The sequence below is a fragment of the Petaurus breviceps genome, unplaced genomic scaffold, assembly GCF_028583685.1.
Source record: "Petaurus breviceps papuanus isolate PSGF00001 unplaced genomic scaffold, PetGlider_PUasm1.0 90808, whole genome shotgun sequence".
Classification (NCBI taxonomy): domain Eukaryota; kingdom Metazoa; phylum Chordata; class Mammalia; order Diprotodontia; family Petauridae; genus Petaurus; species Petaurus breviceps.
Genome location: NW_027187349.1, coordinates 2,633,976 through 2,648,806, shown reverse-complemented (window position 1 = coordinate 2,648,806; position 14,831 = coordinate 2,633,976). Strand labels below are relative to the sequence as shown.

At 35.5% G+C, this 14,831-nt stretch overlaps 1 protein-coding gene across 2 annotated transcripts in view; it reads right to left on the bottom strand.

Annotated features, from left to right (window-relative positions):
• Positions 1–353: 353 nt before the first annotated feature.
• FNDC1 (fibronectin type III domain containing 1) overlaps positions 354–14,831 on the bottom strand; it is a 129,663-nt gene continuing 115,185 nt past the window's right edge. For both annotated transcript variants that reach the window (XM_069070350.1, XM_069070352.1), the window contains exons 19-23: positions 9,297–9,376; positions 6,992–7,021; positions 4,039–4,200; positions 3,220–3,342; positions 354–2,274 (exon numbers count right to left, since the gene is read on the bottom strand). In XM_069070350.1, coding sequence (XP_068926451.1) covers positions 2,159–2,274; positions 3,220–3,342; positions 4,039–4,200; positions 6,992–7,021; positions 9,297–9,376 — 511 coding nt within the window. In that variant the 3' untranslated portion in view covers positions 354–2,158. The remainder of the gene's footprint in view (positions 2,275–3,219; positions 3,343–4,038; positions 4,201–6,991; positions 7,022–9,296; positions 9,377–14,831) is intronic.

Sequence of the window (14,831 nt, the reverse complement as noted above, 5' to 3'; positions counted from 1 at the left end):
ATCTCTTTAAATGAAGTGCTCCTTTTAGACATCATTGTAGCTACTTTTAGCTTTTAAATCATCCCCTTCCCATATGTTTATAAGGATCCAAAAGCAACTTTAAAAGTCTTTCCATTGGGTTTATAAAATTGTGTTGTTAATGTCATATGAACATCCTATCAGCTCATTCTTTTTTAGATAGTACTCTCTTATTTTCCCAGACTTGCATCTTATTTACTCTTGTTTCATGTTGAAATAGGGAAATAGTATTTCAGGAAAGTATAAGACACAGAGGTTTAATCCTTGCTGTTCAGTTAAAAATTGACCATTCACATTAGAACATACTTGAACAATGAATCTTGAAAATCTTGAGGCACTGTATACATGTGAGCCATTTTTATTATCATTGTTCTGTAGGGTCTCACTGTCATTATTAAGCTTTGATACATAGATGCTGCAGAGTTCCCCAATTTCCCCAGCAAGTTTTACTTTCAAGGCTAAAACCTTCTAGATGTGTCAGGTTTCATTTCATTATGTGCATCTATAGAGACCCTATAATCCACATCATTAATGATGAAAATGGTGATTATTTTATTTAGGTACCTGGGTTTACTACATTATCATTTCATACTATTGCTTCCAAATTGGCTACCCCCAAATATAGCTCCACCCCTAAAGTGAAATCTCTTTGAAGGGAAAATACATAGGTGTATATTGAAAATTACTAATTAGAGGTTACACTCAGGTTTTATACAAACCAGATGTAGATAGGAGGAAGTATGATTTATATTTAGACCACTGTGGCATATAAAGGTGGAGCTTAGGGATTCCAGGACAGTGCTTCCCTCTGCCCATGGCATGATGGAACCTTTCTGATGGTAGTATAATTAGGTGGATTTTGAATTAACTGAATGAACGTAATGATACAATATTCACTAGAGCAACAATGTCAACCTGGAAAGAGGTTTCCAGTGGGGTGTTCCTGGAATCTATCCTCATTAAATGGATCTACATGAGAGATGCTGATGAAATGAGCACATTCACAAGTATATGGGGATTGTAAAGTTAATAATTATTAGTGTATCTTTTAAAAGAACTCATGCTGTAGCACAGAGAAGTAAAAAGCCTTAGGTTCAAGAATCAAATATCAAGGGAAGGGACAAAAATTTAAAAAAAAGGAAACAAAAAGAAAACAAAACTGTACTGAGACATTTAGTTTGGGGCCAGAAATCAAGACCCTCTGAAACACTAATGGATATGGTACTCATGCAAGTGACTTAGTGATGGTTAACAGTATTTGTAAAAGGAACAGTCCTTTCCACAGTTGTTATATTATGCATAGTAAATTTTCCATGGAAACAATTTAAAAGAAAACAACAACCTGTTAATAAACAGCACCTTTCGCACAAAAATTAAGAAACATTTCTCTAGAAGACATGAAAAAATGAGCAATTCTAAGTAATATTCTTGCAGACATATATATACACATATATATGCATATATATATATATACACATACATACATATACCTTGTGAATTTACAATGTGATTTGGTGCATTAGTTAGCAGGGGAGCAAGCTCCCAGAGCATGGCATAGGTAGACTGTGTTGCCTTGGGTGGTTGTTTTTAGTAGCTCAGCATTGCTGAATAGGAAAAACAACAAAAACAAAATAAAACTCTGAAGCTTAAAACTGCCAGTTACAGAAGATTCCATTAATAACAATGGAAAATTATTTAGCATTCCATTAAGCAAGCACAGCATGCTTAGGTCGTTCCTTTGAGATACATGAAACGTCCAAATTTTGTGCTTAGTAAAGTTTGAAAGTCTCACTGAGGAAAAGTGCAATCCATTTCAGCTGCTTTTTTATTATTTCTTTGGGGGTGTGTTGACTTTTTTAAAAAACACACACGCACACATGAACACATACAACAGAGAAGCAAAGTGAAATTTGAATATCAAATGCAAATCCTCTTTTTAGTCGCAGGTCAAGTAATGAAGCAGACTCCCAGATTTAAGTGTGAGAAGTGCCTACGATTTTGGCTTTAGGTCTTCTGAGCCCCTGGACTTAGGAGGTTCAATACTGCTGTCTTTACTTTCTTCCCAAGACCTCATAGTCTCCTGGTAAAAGTAATTTGACAGGTCTGAGAGGTGTGGGCTAGACTTGCAATGGTGACAGGGTTACCATTTCCCTGGAATGGAGACACCACACTCATACCATCCCACATAATAGTAGGGTGTTCCAAAACCAATTCGGCCAAATCCAACAGGCTCCTGACGATATTGGCGATAATAGCCTGGAATGGATAAAGAAAGGGAAATAGATAAAGTGAAAGGAGAGAAAGCAGGAAGATGAAAAAGAATGCAATCTCAGTATTTGAGGGGGAGAAATATAAAGTAGTCTTCTTTCAGAAGACAATGGTAGGTACATATATTTAGTAATTACCCCAATGATCATCATGTCCAGAAACCCTTCCTCAATACAACAAAAGAGTCAGAATTCCCGTGTATTTAATGTCTCTTTTCCCTTCGTCCATGAATGAAATAGTACAGTTTAAAATCTCTAGTTTGCCTTATCCAGACCTCCAATTCCTTACAATGTTGAGATGTGACACAATTTGACCCATCTCGTTTATGTTCCTGCCTTCCTAAAAGCATTGCATCTTCTCTACCTTCTTCTGCCTAGTCACATACTACCTATCTTTGAGAAACTCATCTCAAGACCCACCTCCTCTGTATAGCCTTCCCTGACAACCACAGCATAAATGCTGTCCTTCCTCTCAATTCAAATAGTAGTCACTGTTTACATAAGTTATATCATGACAGGTAACATCTTTTTCATTGTCTTGCACTGTCATTTAAATCTCTGATTGATATTTAACTTTTCATGTGTTTTTGTCTTCTCTTTCTAGATAGACTGAAAGCTCTTTGAGAGCAGAGGCCACATTTCATGTATACATACTGCAAAAAATGTAGCAATGTCATACATACAGCAAACCCTTAGTTTGGCATTGATTTGATTTTGGAAACAGCATTGAGATGCCCTCTATTTAACAGAATAAGCTTCCTGAAATGCTATAACACTGCACATACTTTAATTGACAACTCCAATGGCAGGGTCATAAAGAATTCCACACTCATATTTAGGCCCTTCTTCTTCCAGCCCCGGTGTTGCTTTGTTTGTAAGCAAAAAATCACTTGTGTCAACTGGGGAACACAAATGTGACTATTACTCGTCTTACCTTGAACAGTAGGCAGGGCTTCTACATATGACTGAGGACCTGTTCTTCCATCCAGGTGTGAATCTACAAACTGGCAATGGTCCTCACCTCTCCCCCAACTATCTCCAATGCTGTAGAAGGTATCTGAAAATACCATACACTCCATAAAAACACAGCCACATTGCTTCATTATGAGCATTTGTAGCTTACAAAAAGGGTGATCAATAATTAAAACTGGGGGGTGAGGGGAGGGTCCTTAGAGGTCAATGAGTTCATTCCTCTCATTTTACAGAGGAATAAATTAAGATCCAGAGAGGTTAAGTAATTTACCAAGCTTATGCAGGTAGTGACAGAGCAAATCTTTGAGCTCAGGTGTTTCTGGCTCTAAATCCTAGAGTACTTTCTATCCCACAATAAAGATAATAGAAATTAAAGGCAGGGGAAGTGGTGGCAGACAGAGAGTCTATTATGAAAGTATTTTCTCAAGTACAAAGTAGTTCATAAATATAAGGTCTTGTTAATAACTTAAAAGAGAAAATGGGCTTTTGCACATCTCCAAAGTTCTTGAAATTTGTTAGCAGTCAAGTTAGTGAGTTTGGATCCAAACTCTTATCTTCTGATCCCATATCAAGTGTTCTTTCTACTATGCAACCTGGGAGGAAAGGGGGTTCCCCCAATATGATACATTCCTAACAAGTAGCATATGTTTTTCTGCTCTGTACTTAAGACTGGGCCAGGGTATAGTCAAGAGAACATTGATAATGCTGAGTCAGCACTACTTTTACTCCAAATGATTTCATTAGGTGTCAATCAACAGCAAACCCTTCCCAGAGACCTTACCTTTCAGGTTGTCACTAAGGTAAATCTTGTATCTCAGTGAATTACAAAGAACAACTCCCACAAATTTTCTGTACCAAGTTCGTTTGACATATTGTCTCCCATGGCAGTCTGTGTAGCTAGGATCACGTTTGAAAGCAAATGGAATCCAGATGGGCTCCCCACCTTGATAACACAAAAGGTGATAAAAGGCATTCTGACTCAGTTTTAACATTTGACAGCATAGGTGGCCTATAAGACACTTTAATCGATTCTTCCCTTTTGTTTTGTTTTTAACAGGAAGAAAAATCCTTTTTATATTGTCTTGAAGTGGTTCCCTCTGATTGCATATCTTTAAATTGTTTGTCATTAAAAGAATACTTAGTCTAAAAAATAAGATGGGCCACAGTGCAAACTCTTTATAATTCCTTGTGAAATTGTAGTCTGTCATCTTTTTAAAACTGTAAGTTACAGTTATAAATTATTCCCTGAACTTAAAAATTCCCTCATATTTTTCCTTCCACTGGTAGCTATAAATTTGCAACTGAAATTTATTTTGCCGATTTAGGCAGCATTGAGTCATAGATTTAGACCTGGAAGCAACCTCAGAAGTCATCTACTCTAAACCCTTCATTTTCAAAACGAAGAAAATGAAACTCAACACAATTAAATGACTTACTCAAGATCACATAGGTAGCACTGGACAAAGCTAGGATTCCAACTTGATTCCAAATTTCGCATTCTTTTCTCTCTACCATACCACCCTCCTTTCATTGTGAATTGACTAGGACATAAGTTAATAAGGAAATGAGCTCCTTCATTTAAAACAAGACCCATATGGATTCAATTAAATACTTCCTTCAAAAAAATCTGTTATTTTATTAGTGTTCTTCTGCCAGCAGAGATCCCAATTCTTCCATGACTTAGTAAGTGGTTTTTATGAGTTGGAGTAGCCAAATAAACCCATCACCTGGTGAACAACCTTATGGTAATCATTCTCTTTGCATTTAGCCAACTGGTCCTAGGAGGACCAGTACACGGTACATTAGTGATTATACTTGGAACCTTTCTAGTTTTTGCTCTCTGCCAGAGTCTTTGGAGCATAACTTTGATGGAAGCAGAGCCTTGGGTCTTAGGTAAAATTGTGAGGCTGATCTAACCCTTCTATTGTGAAATCCTCTGCAAGATTTCCTAGTTGGAAGGGACCCCTAGAGGTCATCTAATCTACCTAAACAAGAATCCTCTCTGCATCATGCCTGACAGTGGTTATTAAGCTTGTGCTTAAAGACTTCCAGAAGAACCTAAGACTTCCTAAGGTAGCCCTTTCTACTTTTGAACATTTATAAAGAAGTATTTCCTTCCATCAAGCTGAAATTTGCTTCCCATTGTTCTTTGCTGTCCACTTTGAGGTCAAGAAGATAGGTCTAGTCACTTTTCAATATGGCTGCCCACCAAATCTTTAAAGACAGCTGTCATGCTTCCTAAGTCTTATCTCCAAGCTAAATATTTCCAACTTTTTCCAACTAATCTGCATATGCTATAATGTGAAGGATCTTCCCCTACTGGTCACCCTCCTCTGAACACTCAATATCTAGCTAATCAGTGGGGCAGTTAGGTGACACAGTAGAGTCATAGAGTGCCAGGACCAGAGTCAAGAAGAACTGAGTTCAAATCCAGCCTCAGATGCTTTTTAGCTATGTGACTCTGGGCAAATTACTTAAGGTCTGTTTTTCTCAGTTTCCTCAACTGTATGATAAGGATGATTATAAACACCTACCTACCTCCTAAGATTGTTGTGAGGATCAAATGAGAAATTTGTTAAAGCATTTAGCACACTGCCTGACACAAAGTAAGTGCTAAGTATATAAATGCTAGTTATTATTATTATTGTTATTGTAATTATTAATTCTTTTATTTAAACACGGTACTGAAAATTGAACACAATATTCAAGTCTGACTGTGACAGAGTATTGCAAGGCTAATCCTTATTATCGTCTCAATATAGCCTAATATTATTATAGCAGCTTTTTGGCTGCCCTCCCATACTATTGATGCAGTCTGCTAAAATCCTCATATCTTTTTTTCAGATAAACTTCTGTTCAGTCCCTGTCTTATATTTCTTTCTTTCTTTCTTTTTTTGGAGGGGGGGGAAGGTAGGGCAATTGGGGTTAAGTGACTTGCCCGAGGTCACACAACTAGTTTTTGTGTTAAGTGTCTGAGGCCGAATTTGAACTCAGATCCTCCTGACTCCAGGGCTGGTGCTCTATTCACTGTGCCACCTAGCTGCCACTCTGTCTTGTATTTCTTAAGCTGACTTTTTTAACCCAAATGTGTCCCTGTTAATTTTCATCATATGAGATTCAGCATAGTGGCTCACCTCCCTTCATTTCACCAGTCTATTTCTCAGGAGTTGCTCTATGATGATAAGGCTCAATATTTCTAAAAAATGTATGTATTTTAACAATGGACTCCAAGAAATTTGAAAGCAATTTAGACCCAAAGAAACAGGGAGAGGGAGTTAATCTTGTGAGGGTACGGAAGATTGCCTGATGGCCCTCTTCAGGGGCTGACCCACAAAGCTGACTTTGACTTCTAGCTAACTGACTTGTTTAAAAAGAAAGCAGAACATGGTATCATATAGTCAAAGCTTAATTTAAAAATGCCCATGGAATTGAAATGTTGAATACAAAAAGCTTAATATAACCAGAACCTCTTTTCCCAGGTGTGGGTCTTCAGATGGATGGATCTTCTTTCTCCAGCAGCTACCACTACTGGGAATTCCTGTATCACTTCTCTTCTCTAGTTGAGAAGGTGGGGTGAAATTTAACTATTGCATCATCTAGAATATGTTGGAAGGAAATTTAGCATTGTCCTATTATTAAGATGTTTGAGTGATATAAGAAAGTATCTAATAATTTCCAGATTCAGTTTAATCAAGGGCATATCTTTGGGATAACTGTCATGGAATGCAACTTACCTGGAGGTCTTACAACAAGCAATGGGTTGTCTGTAAGAAAGCAAGAAAAAAAAGAATTTATTGAATTGTCTTACTTCATCTATTTACTGTCCATATGACAGAATGTATCTGCTGTCCTTCAAGCTACATTTCATTACATGGAATCTGCTTGGACTATCCAAGCCATAGAAAAGCAGAAAAGGAAAAATGCATATTATTTGGTAGATCTCAAAGTTTTTTCACAATATTTATATTCAAATCATTTATCTGGGAGTAGTGCTCTTTTAAAATTCATAACCTTGTTAGAAATACAAACTTTTTTATTTCCTGAAATTTTTATTATTGCATATGATCATACAAAATGATTGACTTGATCTATATATAGTCCAACTAGATAATTCAGACCTGTAAGACTGGGGTTAAGGCATAGCTAGCATCATAGAAACTGATGCAATTGCTTGGAGTCAATGATAGGAAGAAGAATCATCAAGGTGAGGGTCTTTCTTAGGAGGCTGTTTTTTAAAAAGTCTTACTTTAGCTAAGGACCTAAACTTAACATTTGTACCACTACCCAAATACCAATGTATATTTTTAAACTTTAATTTACTAGATAGTTAATTTTGAATTGCCTATCTTAGTTACCTTAGTTAACCTAATAAAGGCCAAATCTCCACCTTATATTCAGAGATTTTATCCTCAGATAATTTGCTAACTTCCTGAGGAGAATTCTGATGAATAACATTGTCTCGTCATTTTCCCCATTCACAAATGGAAATAATGCCACTAAAAATTGTTAAAAATAAAGCATGTGAAAACATTTCTGAGGCCAGAGTTCTTCCCTGAGATATTTCACCTGTTTAAGTTTTGATTTCATTCACTTTTATTTCACTGGCTTTAAGAAATAATCTTCCAGTGACAAATCTTTTGTGACGAGTCTACAATTACTTAGGGAGCTAACTACACAAAGCCCCCGATGGAGTTATTATTTTTTGTTGTTCAACATTCTTTTACTTGTGCGTGTCATGAAGCCACATGTGTGGTAGAGTATTACAGCTGCCTTAGAAATCCATCTTGCTGCAGTATGAAGAGCATTTGTTAAGAAAACAACATAAGAATTGATTTACTGGGCTAGAGCCAAGCATGATCTATCCAGTATTGTGTCTGACAAGGATTACTCGCACATGGTTATCCTCTATGTCAATATCTATAAAGGTTAAGGATGCTGCCCCAAGTAACTTGAGCCAGTTGGAAGAAATTAGCTCAAATTAGCATTTGTACATTTTCAGCTTAAATAATATCTTAATTGCACTATTAATGTTAAGTAAATCCAGGCAAATTCTGGTGAGTTGTTATATTTTTGTTTTGTTTTTGTAAAGAAGACAAAATTTACTTTTGAGTAAACAATTATGTACTGGGTGCCTCAAACCAAATTACTTTTATACTCATCAGCTGTTCAGAATTAGAAACAAATTTTTAAACTTTGTAGCTTAGTCTTTCACAAATACTTTCAAACTTATTCCCATGATGTTGAAAAATAGATTTCTCCACTATGGAATTTAATCTTTTTGTTTCTCAGTCAATTGATATGGAAACTTCCCTTCATATTAATACCATTAGTACAATAAAAAACAAAACCCTTTTTTTTTTTTCAAAAGTGAAAAGTCAGAAGTGGTTTTGCTAAGGCTAGGATGTTTTTGGTGTTTTGTTTCTCACTTAATTGTACTTATTATGAGGGATTCTTTTTTTAACATAGAAAAATACTTATTTTTTTCCCATTTGATTATATATTTGATCCTGTCCATTAATGAGAGCATAGTTAAACAAGCTGTGGTACAATGAATGTAATGGAATATGATGATGTTGTAAGAAAAAAATGATGATGAATATGATGAATACAGAGAAACATAGGAAGGCTTCTATTAACTCATGCAAAGTGAATTAAGACCAAGAAAATAACATACACAATGACTACAATAATGTAAATGGAAAGAACAACCAAATAATATAATTGAATACTGTGAAATGATCAATCGACTCTAAATAAGAGATATGAAAAGCCATTTCTCTCTTTTCTTTGCAGAAGTAAAGGATTATAGTAGAACATTGGAAATAATGTTAGATTTTTTTTTAAAAGTAAAGCTCCCCCCTCCTTTTTAAAATAAAGCATGGCTGAGAGGAGAAAAAGAAGAGGTAAGACAGTGAAAAGGAGAAGAGGCGAGACAGTAGAAGGCTATATTGGGAAATGTAGGTGATTTAAAAACATGACATGAATAAAAATATATTTTTTAAAAAGAAAGAAAAATCCAAAATATATGATAATACATACCTGATTCTGTAACAAAAGAGACTGAAGGACTGATAGGTCCATAACCATAGGGATTTTTTGCTTGTACTTTAAAATAATATCTAAAATACAGAGAAATTTATTTTACCTTATTTGTTGAGCAGTATTTATAATCTAAACATACCGAACACTTAGATTAAAGATAGGAGTTACTTGCCAATATAAATACAACTGATGTGATAATTCTCTCAAAATTGTACAATTTTGAAAATACTAGAGTTAACACATATTCCAACATAAATGTGACTTATTGTTGCAAGCGCCATTTTTGTTAATGAATGAAGGTAATGATTGAAGAAAGAAAAACAGACAAAAAATATTAAGGTCACTTCCAGATCTAAAATTCTATGATTATTTGGAAAGAGCACACTATTTCCAGAGCCAGATGTTGCATGAATTACTTAAGATATATATTTTCTGAGTTGAGTTGGCTTTCTTAAGTCAAAATTCTTAACTACTACCCTTTCATGAGCAAATTTTGACTTGCACTCAATCGTGGTTGAGTTCCACAACTAAAGAAAGATGTGAAGAACTTGGAGACGGTTAGAGCTACAAAATGATTAAAGATGTGGAAAAAGAAACCTTATGATGAAAGCCTATGATGGATGTGCATCAGGGTCAGAACAAGGCATTTGTATGTCCCTCTCCCTGCTCTGAACCTCACCATTTGAAAATTGTATCCTATTTCAACCCAATAAACATTTATGAAATGCCTGCTATCTTGCCACAGAAATTCAGACTTTACTGTAACACCTGATTTATTAAAAAATAAATGCCTATGTGCCACAGAGAGTGGAATTTTCTAGCATTAAAAATAGGTGTAATTGTAAACTAATGTTCCCAGTTGTATCCTCACATGTATAGTGCCTTAGTCAACTGTCTGTCTTGTCTATCCCTTAGTTCCAACTTTGATAAGCTTGAAGACCATAAGGCTCCAGGGCATCTTAGTAATATAAGCAAATATGTGAGTAGCCATTTAATGGATAAAGATAAGTAGAAATTTGCTTTAATCATGGGCAGAAACAGAGGAAATTGACAAAATACTGTAATGGGAGGTTTAGATTGGATATGAAAAGGTTGTCACACACTGGAATATTTTACTGAGGGAGAAAGAACAGTTAATTTCTCTGATCATGTCAAGAATAAAATGAAGACAGCATGATATATAGTTGGGGAGCATTGGGTGGAAGACTGACAATAGTCTGGAAGTCTAGTAAACTGTATCTGGTTCCAACGTGGTCATTAACTAATTGTATGTCAATTCTTCCCATACTTCTATCATCTTTAATACAGGAGTGTTGGGTGAGATTATCCCTAAATTTCTTTAGTGCTACAATTCAACAAGTCTTTATGACTGGTCAAATAAGCTTCTTTCCTTAGCAGTGATTTGTATGGAAGAGTTAAAAAAATAATAGAAACACTCTGGGTACTTGTCTTGCAAACTTGTCCTGACTTAAAATACTTTTCAGGAATGTCTATATTATAGGGGGTGGGGGAGAGGGGTGTGGAAATGCTCCAGTGGTCTTTCTGACTTCCTCAAAAGAACTAAGGGAAAGGGCTAATTCAGTTGCAAAAATTTAACAGCCATACAAAATCTAAGTTTAATCTGATTTACAATTACGTTCTCATTTAATGCTCTCATAACTGGACAAATCTTAAATTAGAGACTAAGTAGAGAAAGAATAATTTCTGTCAATTTGTTTCAACCTTAATTCTGCTTAGCAGAAATACTGGGGGAAGTCAATCTATCTTCCTCCAACCCACACACTTTCCTTTCTATTTCTATGAGATTTACACGTCATGGCCAATTTTCAATGAAATACCACTGTAGAAATTGTACCTCCGTAGGCCCAAAGCAAGCAATACTTATTAATTTTATCCCCTTCTCAGTTCTCCTAGAGAGACAGAGAGCATTTGGGTGGTCTTTTTTGCCCTGCTAAAATTAAATGTCAGATGTCAGAAAGATGTTAGTGAATTGAATTGAATATGCAAATTGATCACTTCTCTGCAAATCTTCCTTAACATGTAAAGAATTCATTTGTGTTTTATTATACACACCTATGTATGTATATATATGTATATGTACATATATATGTAATTATTTTTTAAAGTTATACTTGCTTTATAAATTAGCCTACCTGTCAATGAAAACAAATTTAATTTTAGGAATTAATGCTATCACCATCATAAGCTATTTAAATTTCTTTTCATAAAAACTATATATATATATATTATATATATCATTTGAATCATATCTTAATTTCTGCCATTAAAGCTGATATGAAAAGAAGGGTTTCAACTCAGAAATGATTCAGTTCATATGACCCATTTAGAGGCAGAACTACGGGTGAGAAAAGTTGGCTTCCTGAGTGGAACTAACATTACCACAATATCTAGAGGCCAGGAGGAGGGTGACTGGCTTGAAAGTGTGAGAGTGGACGGCCTACATTTCTGGAACCTGAAAAGACAAGCAAGCCCAAGAAAGGAGATATGGAAAAGGCCTAGAAAAATCAGCATGGCTTTGGGATCATATTCTGGCTTGGACCTTAGAGCAAGTTAATATGTACACTTTTTGAGCCACCTCATAGGGAAAGAGACTGGTCAGCCAAGAGGACTGGGAGTCTATTCTTTCATGTAGAATAGAATACATTCTTGGAAACATGAGGATTTTTGTTTTGTTTTATGTTTGTCTAGAGCTGTAATACGATGTTGGGAACCTGCACTTTGGAAACTCTCTACACACGTGAACCAAGAAGTCATGCATACTTTAAAGTCTAAAAGAGTTGCCCAGGGCATTCAAAGGTTGTTTAAGTGACTTGCCCATGGTAACAAATGTCAGAGTAAAGAATTAAATTAGGATTCTCTTGATTCCAAGATCAGCCTCTATGCTGCCTCTCAGGTTAAAACAACAGCAACAACAACATAACTAGAAACATCCCATGGCAATAATAACCCACTCTACCTCTGTCCTTCCATTTCTATTTATTCACTCTGCCAGCATTCCAGACCCTAAATCCTCACTAGCAAACAGGCCATTTGTGAGAAGTTGGGAGGGAGCTGGGCGCCAGATGGTAGAAAGACATTAAAGATACTTGTCAGTAGTAAGCCTTTACCATTCTGAAAAGCTCACAGGAAAGCCTATTTCTGGTCCTCACCAGAGAATTGCAGAGGCCTCACCATATTTCAGAAAAAAAGGGGTAGCTTTCTTCATCTTCTAACTAAACTCTTATATTATAAAACACCATAGGAATTGCAGTAATGTTTGATTTCCATGGTATAGCCACCAAACTGGTATATATTCTCATTTTGGTTAGTTTGGAAAGCTAATGAATCTAAGCCTATATTTTAATTAACTCTTTGCTATTGTTGTTCATTCATTTCAATTGCGTCCAACTGTGACCCCATTTGGGGTTTTCTAGGCAAAGATACTGGAGAGGTTTGCCATTTCCTTCTCCAGCTCATTGTACAAATGAGGAAAATGAGGCAAACAGTGACTTGCCCAGGGTCACAAAGCTATTAAATTTCTGAGGCCACATTTGAACTCAGGAAGATTAGTCTTCCTGACTCCAGGCCCAGCACTCTATCCACAGTGCCACCTAGCTGCCCTAATTAACTCTAGGACAAAACAAAAATCAAACTTGAAACTGGTAAATAAAAAGAAAGTCAGATCATATGTATTTAGACAACAGAAATAGTTCTGTGACCAAGTCATAATTCTGTAGAGCTGAGGACCACTATGTCTATCCCTATTCATGCACTACAGAGATTTCTTAATTTTGCTATGGTTAAACAGAGAGAAAAGAAAAGCCTATTTGACAGTGCAATTGTTTTCCTTTCAAAACTCTCAATAAAGTCATTCACATCTCATTTAAGAAAGATCTTTTATTCACTTAAAGAAAAACATGTACATGCACAATTGAGAACACATGGGTTTCCTACGTTCATATCATCCAAGCAGTTTGTATTTTCCAAATTATGCATATTTTTATTCAATGCTTATGGAGTTATTTAAGGCAAAAATATGCAGTCAGTTTGAGCTGTGGATTTGGCGTACACAAAAGATAACAATCCATGTTAACCTAGTATTTTTTTAATTAAAAAAAATTAAAACCCACATAAATATACACAGAGGCTGTTAAAGATATCTCTGCTGAATAGTTTCTTTACAAAACCTATATTAGATGTGGAGTTTTAAAGAAATTACTTTAAAACCCAGAACTAAAGCCAACTTAATAATAATCACAGCCCCGGTGGAAGGGATTGATGCTATGTAACTAAGGATATGTGAAAAGAGATGACTAATATTCTAAAATAAACCACTCCAACTTCTTTTTTTATATTGTTTTGCCATTGAAACCCAGCTATTACTCAAGATAAACCTTCTCATTGCACCCCATGTTTCTAGCCTACCACAAAGCTTACATATTCCAGATACAAATTAAGCAATTATATATTTCATTTCTGATTTTGCTTCACATGGCAACAAAAATTTAAGATGTTGAGATGAAAAGTCATGCAGAATGATGCAAAAATTTTGTTCCTATTTTTAAAACCATGTACCATATTTTCTTCTATCAAATAAAACAAATATTTCATAAAGTTCTCAAACACATGTTTACTCTCTGCCTCTCCCCTACAACAGAGATATAATATTTTATCTTCCAGTATGAATCTGTAGGATATTCCTCTTCATACTCTAAATGGTAAACAAAAAAAAATCATCTTGATTTGATTTCAAATGAAGAAAAATCTTCATTTGATTTTTGGGATAAACCAAAAATAAGTTGGAACAAAATATGTGACACCATTTAAGGTCAAAAGGAGGTGTTACTAAAAAATAATGAGGGAGATAGTGAGATGTTTTGCTGCCCAAAATACAGCACCAAAGAAATGGATTTTGCTGTTGGTATATCTACATAATAAAGGTTGGAATGAGAGCCAAGTAGGTCAAGCTAATGAGCTTGCCTCCTTTGTTTACCTTTTCTTCTGACTCAAATTCATTTGTGTGTAAAGTCAGAGAGGATATTGGGAATTTCTAACTCAAAATCAGATAGCTGTCAGTAACAAAGTACTCAGATCTCAGACTTAGCAATAGGACTGAAAAGAAAAGATTTATTTAATAACTGACCGTGTAACCTTGAGCAAGTTACTTAACCCCGATTGCTTTAAAAAAAAAAAAAAAAGAAAGAAAGAAAAGATTTATTTAGCCTGGAGGCACTCTGGATTTGGTTTGGTGTGATGGTTCATAGCCTCTGTGTATAACTAAAGGACTATTAGCCCACCTTTATCAAGGAGAGATTTTTCTGTTCACTATATCCTAGCAGACTGGAGCTAAGATAGATGGCAAGTGGACCTGAACTGAAAATCATGTGCTGGTAACTGGGAACAAGGTCCAAGAACAACGACAATTCTAGTGCTCAAAGGACTGACATTTGTGGTGGGAGGATCGGGAGGAGAGACAAGAGATAGAGAGAGACAGAGAGAGAGAGAGAGGGAAAGAAATAGGCAAGTGAAAAT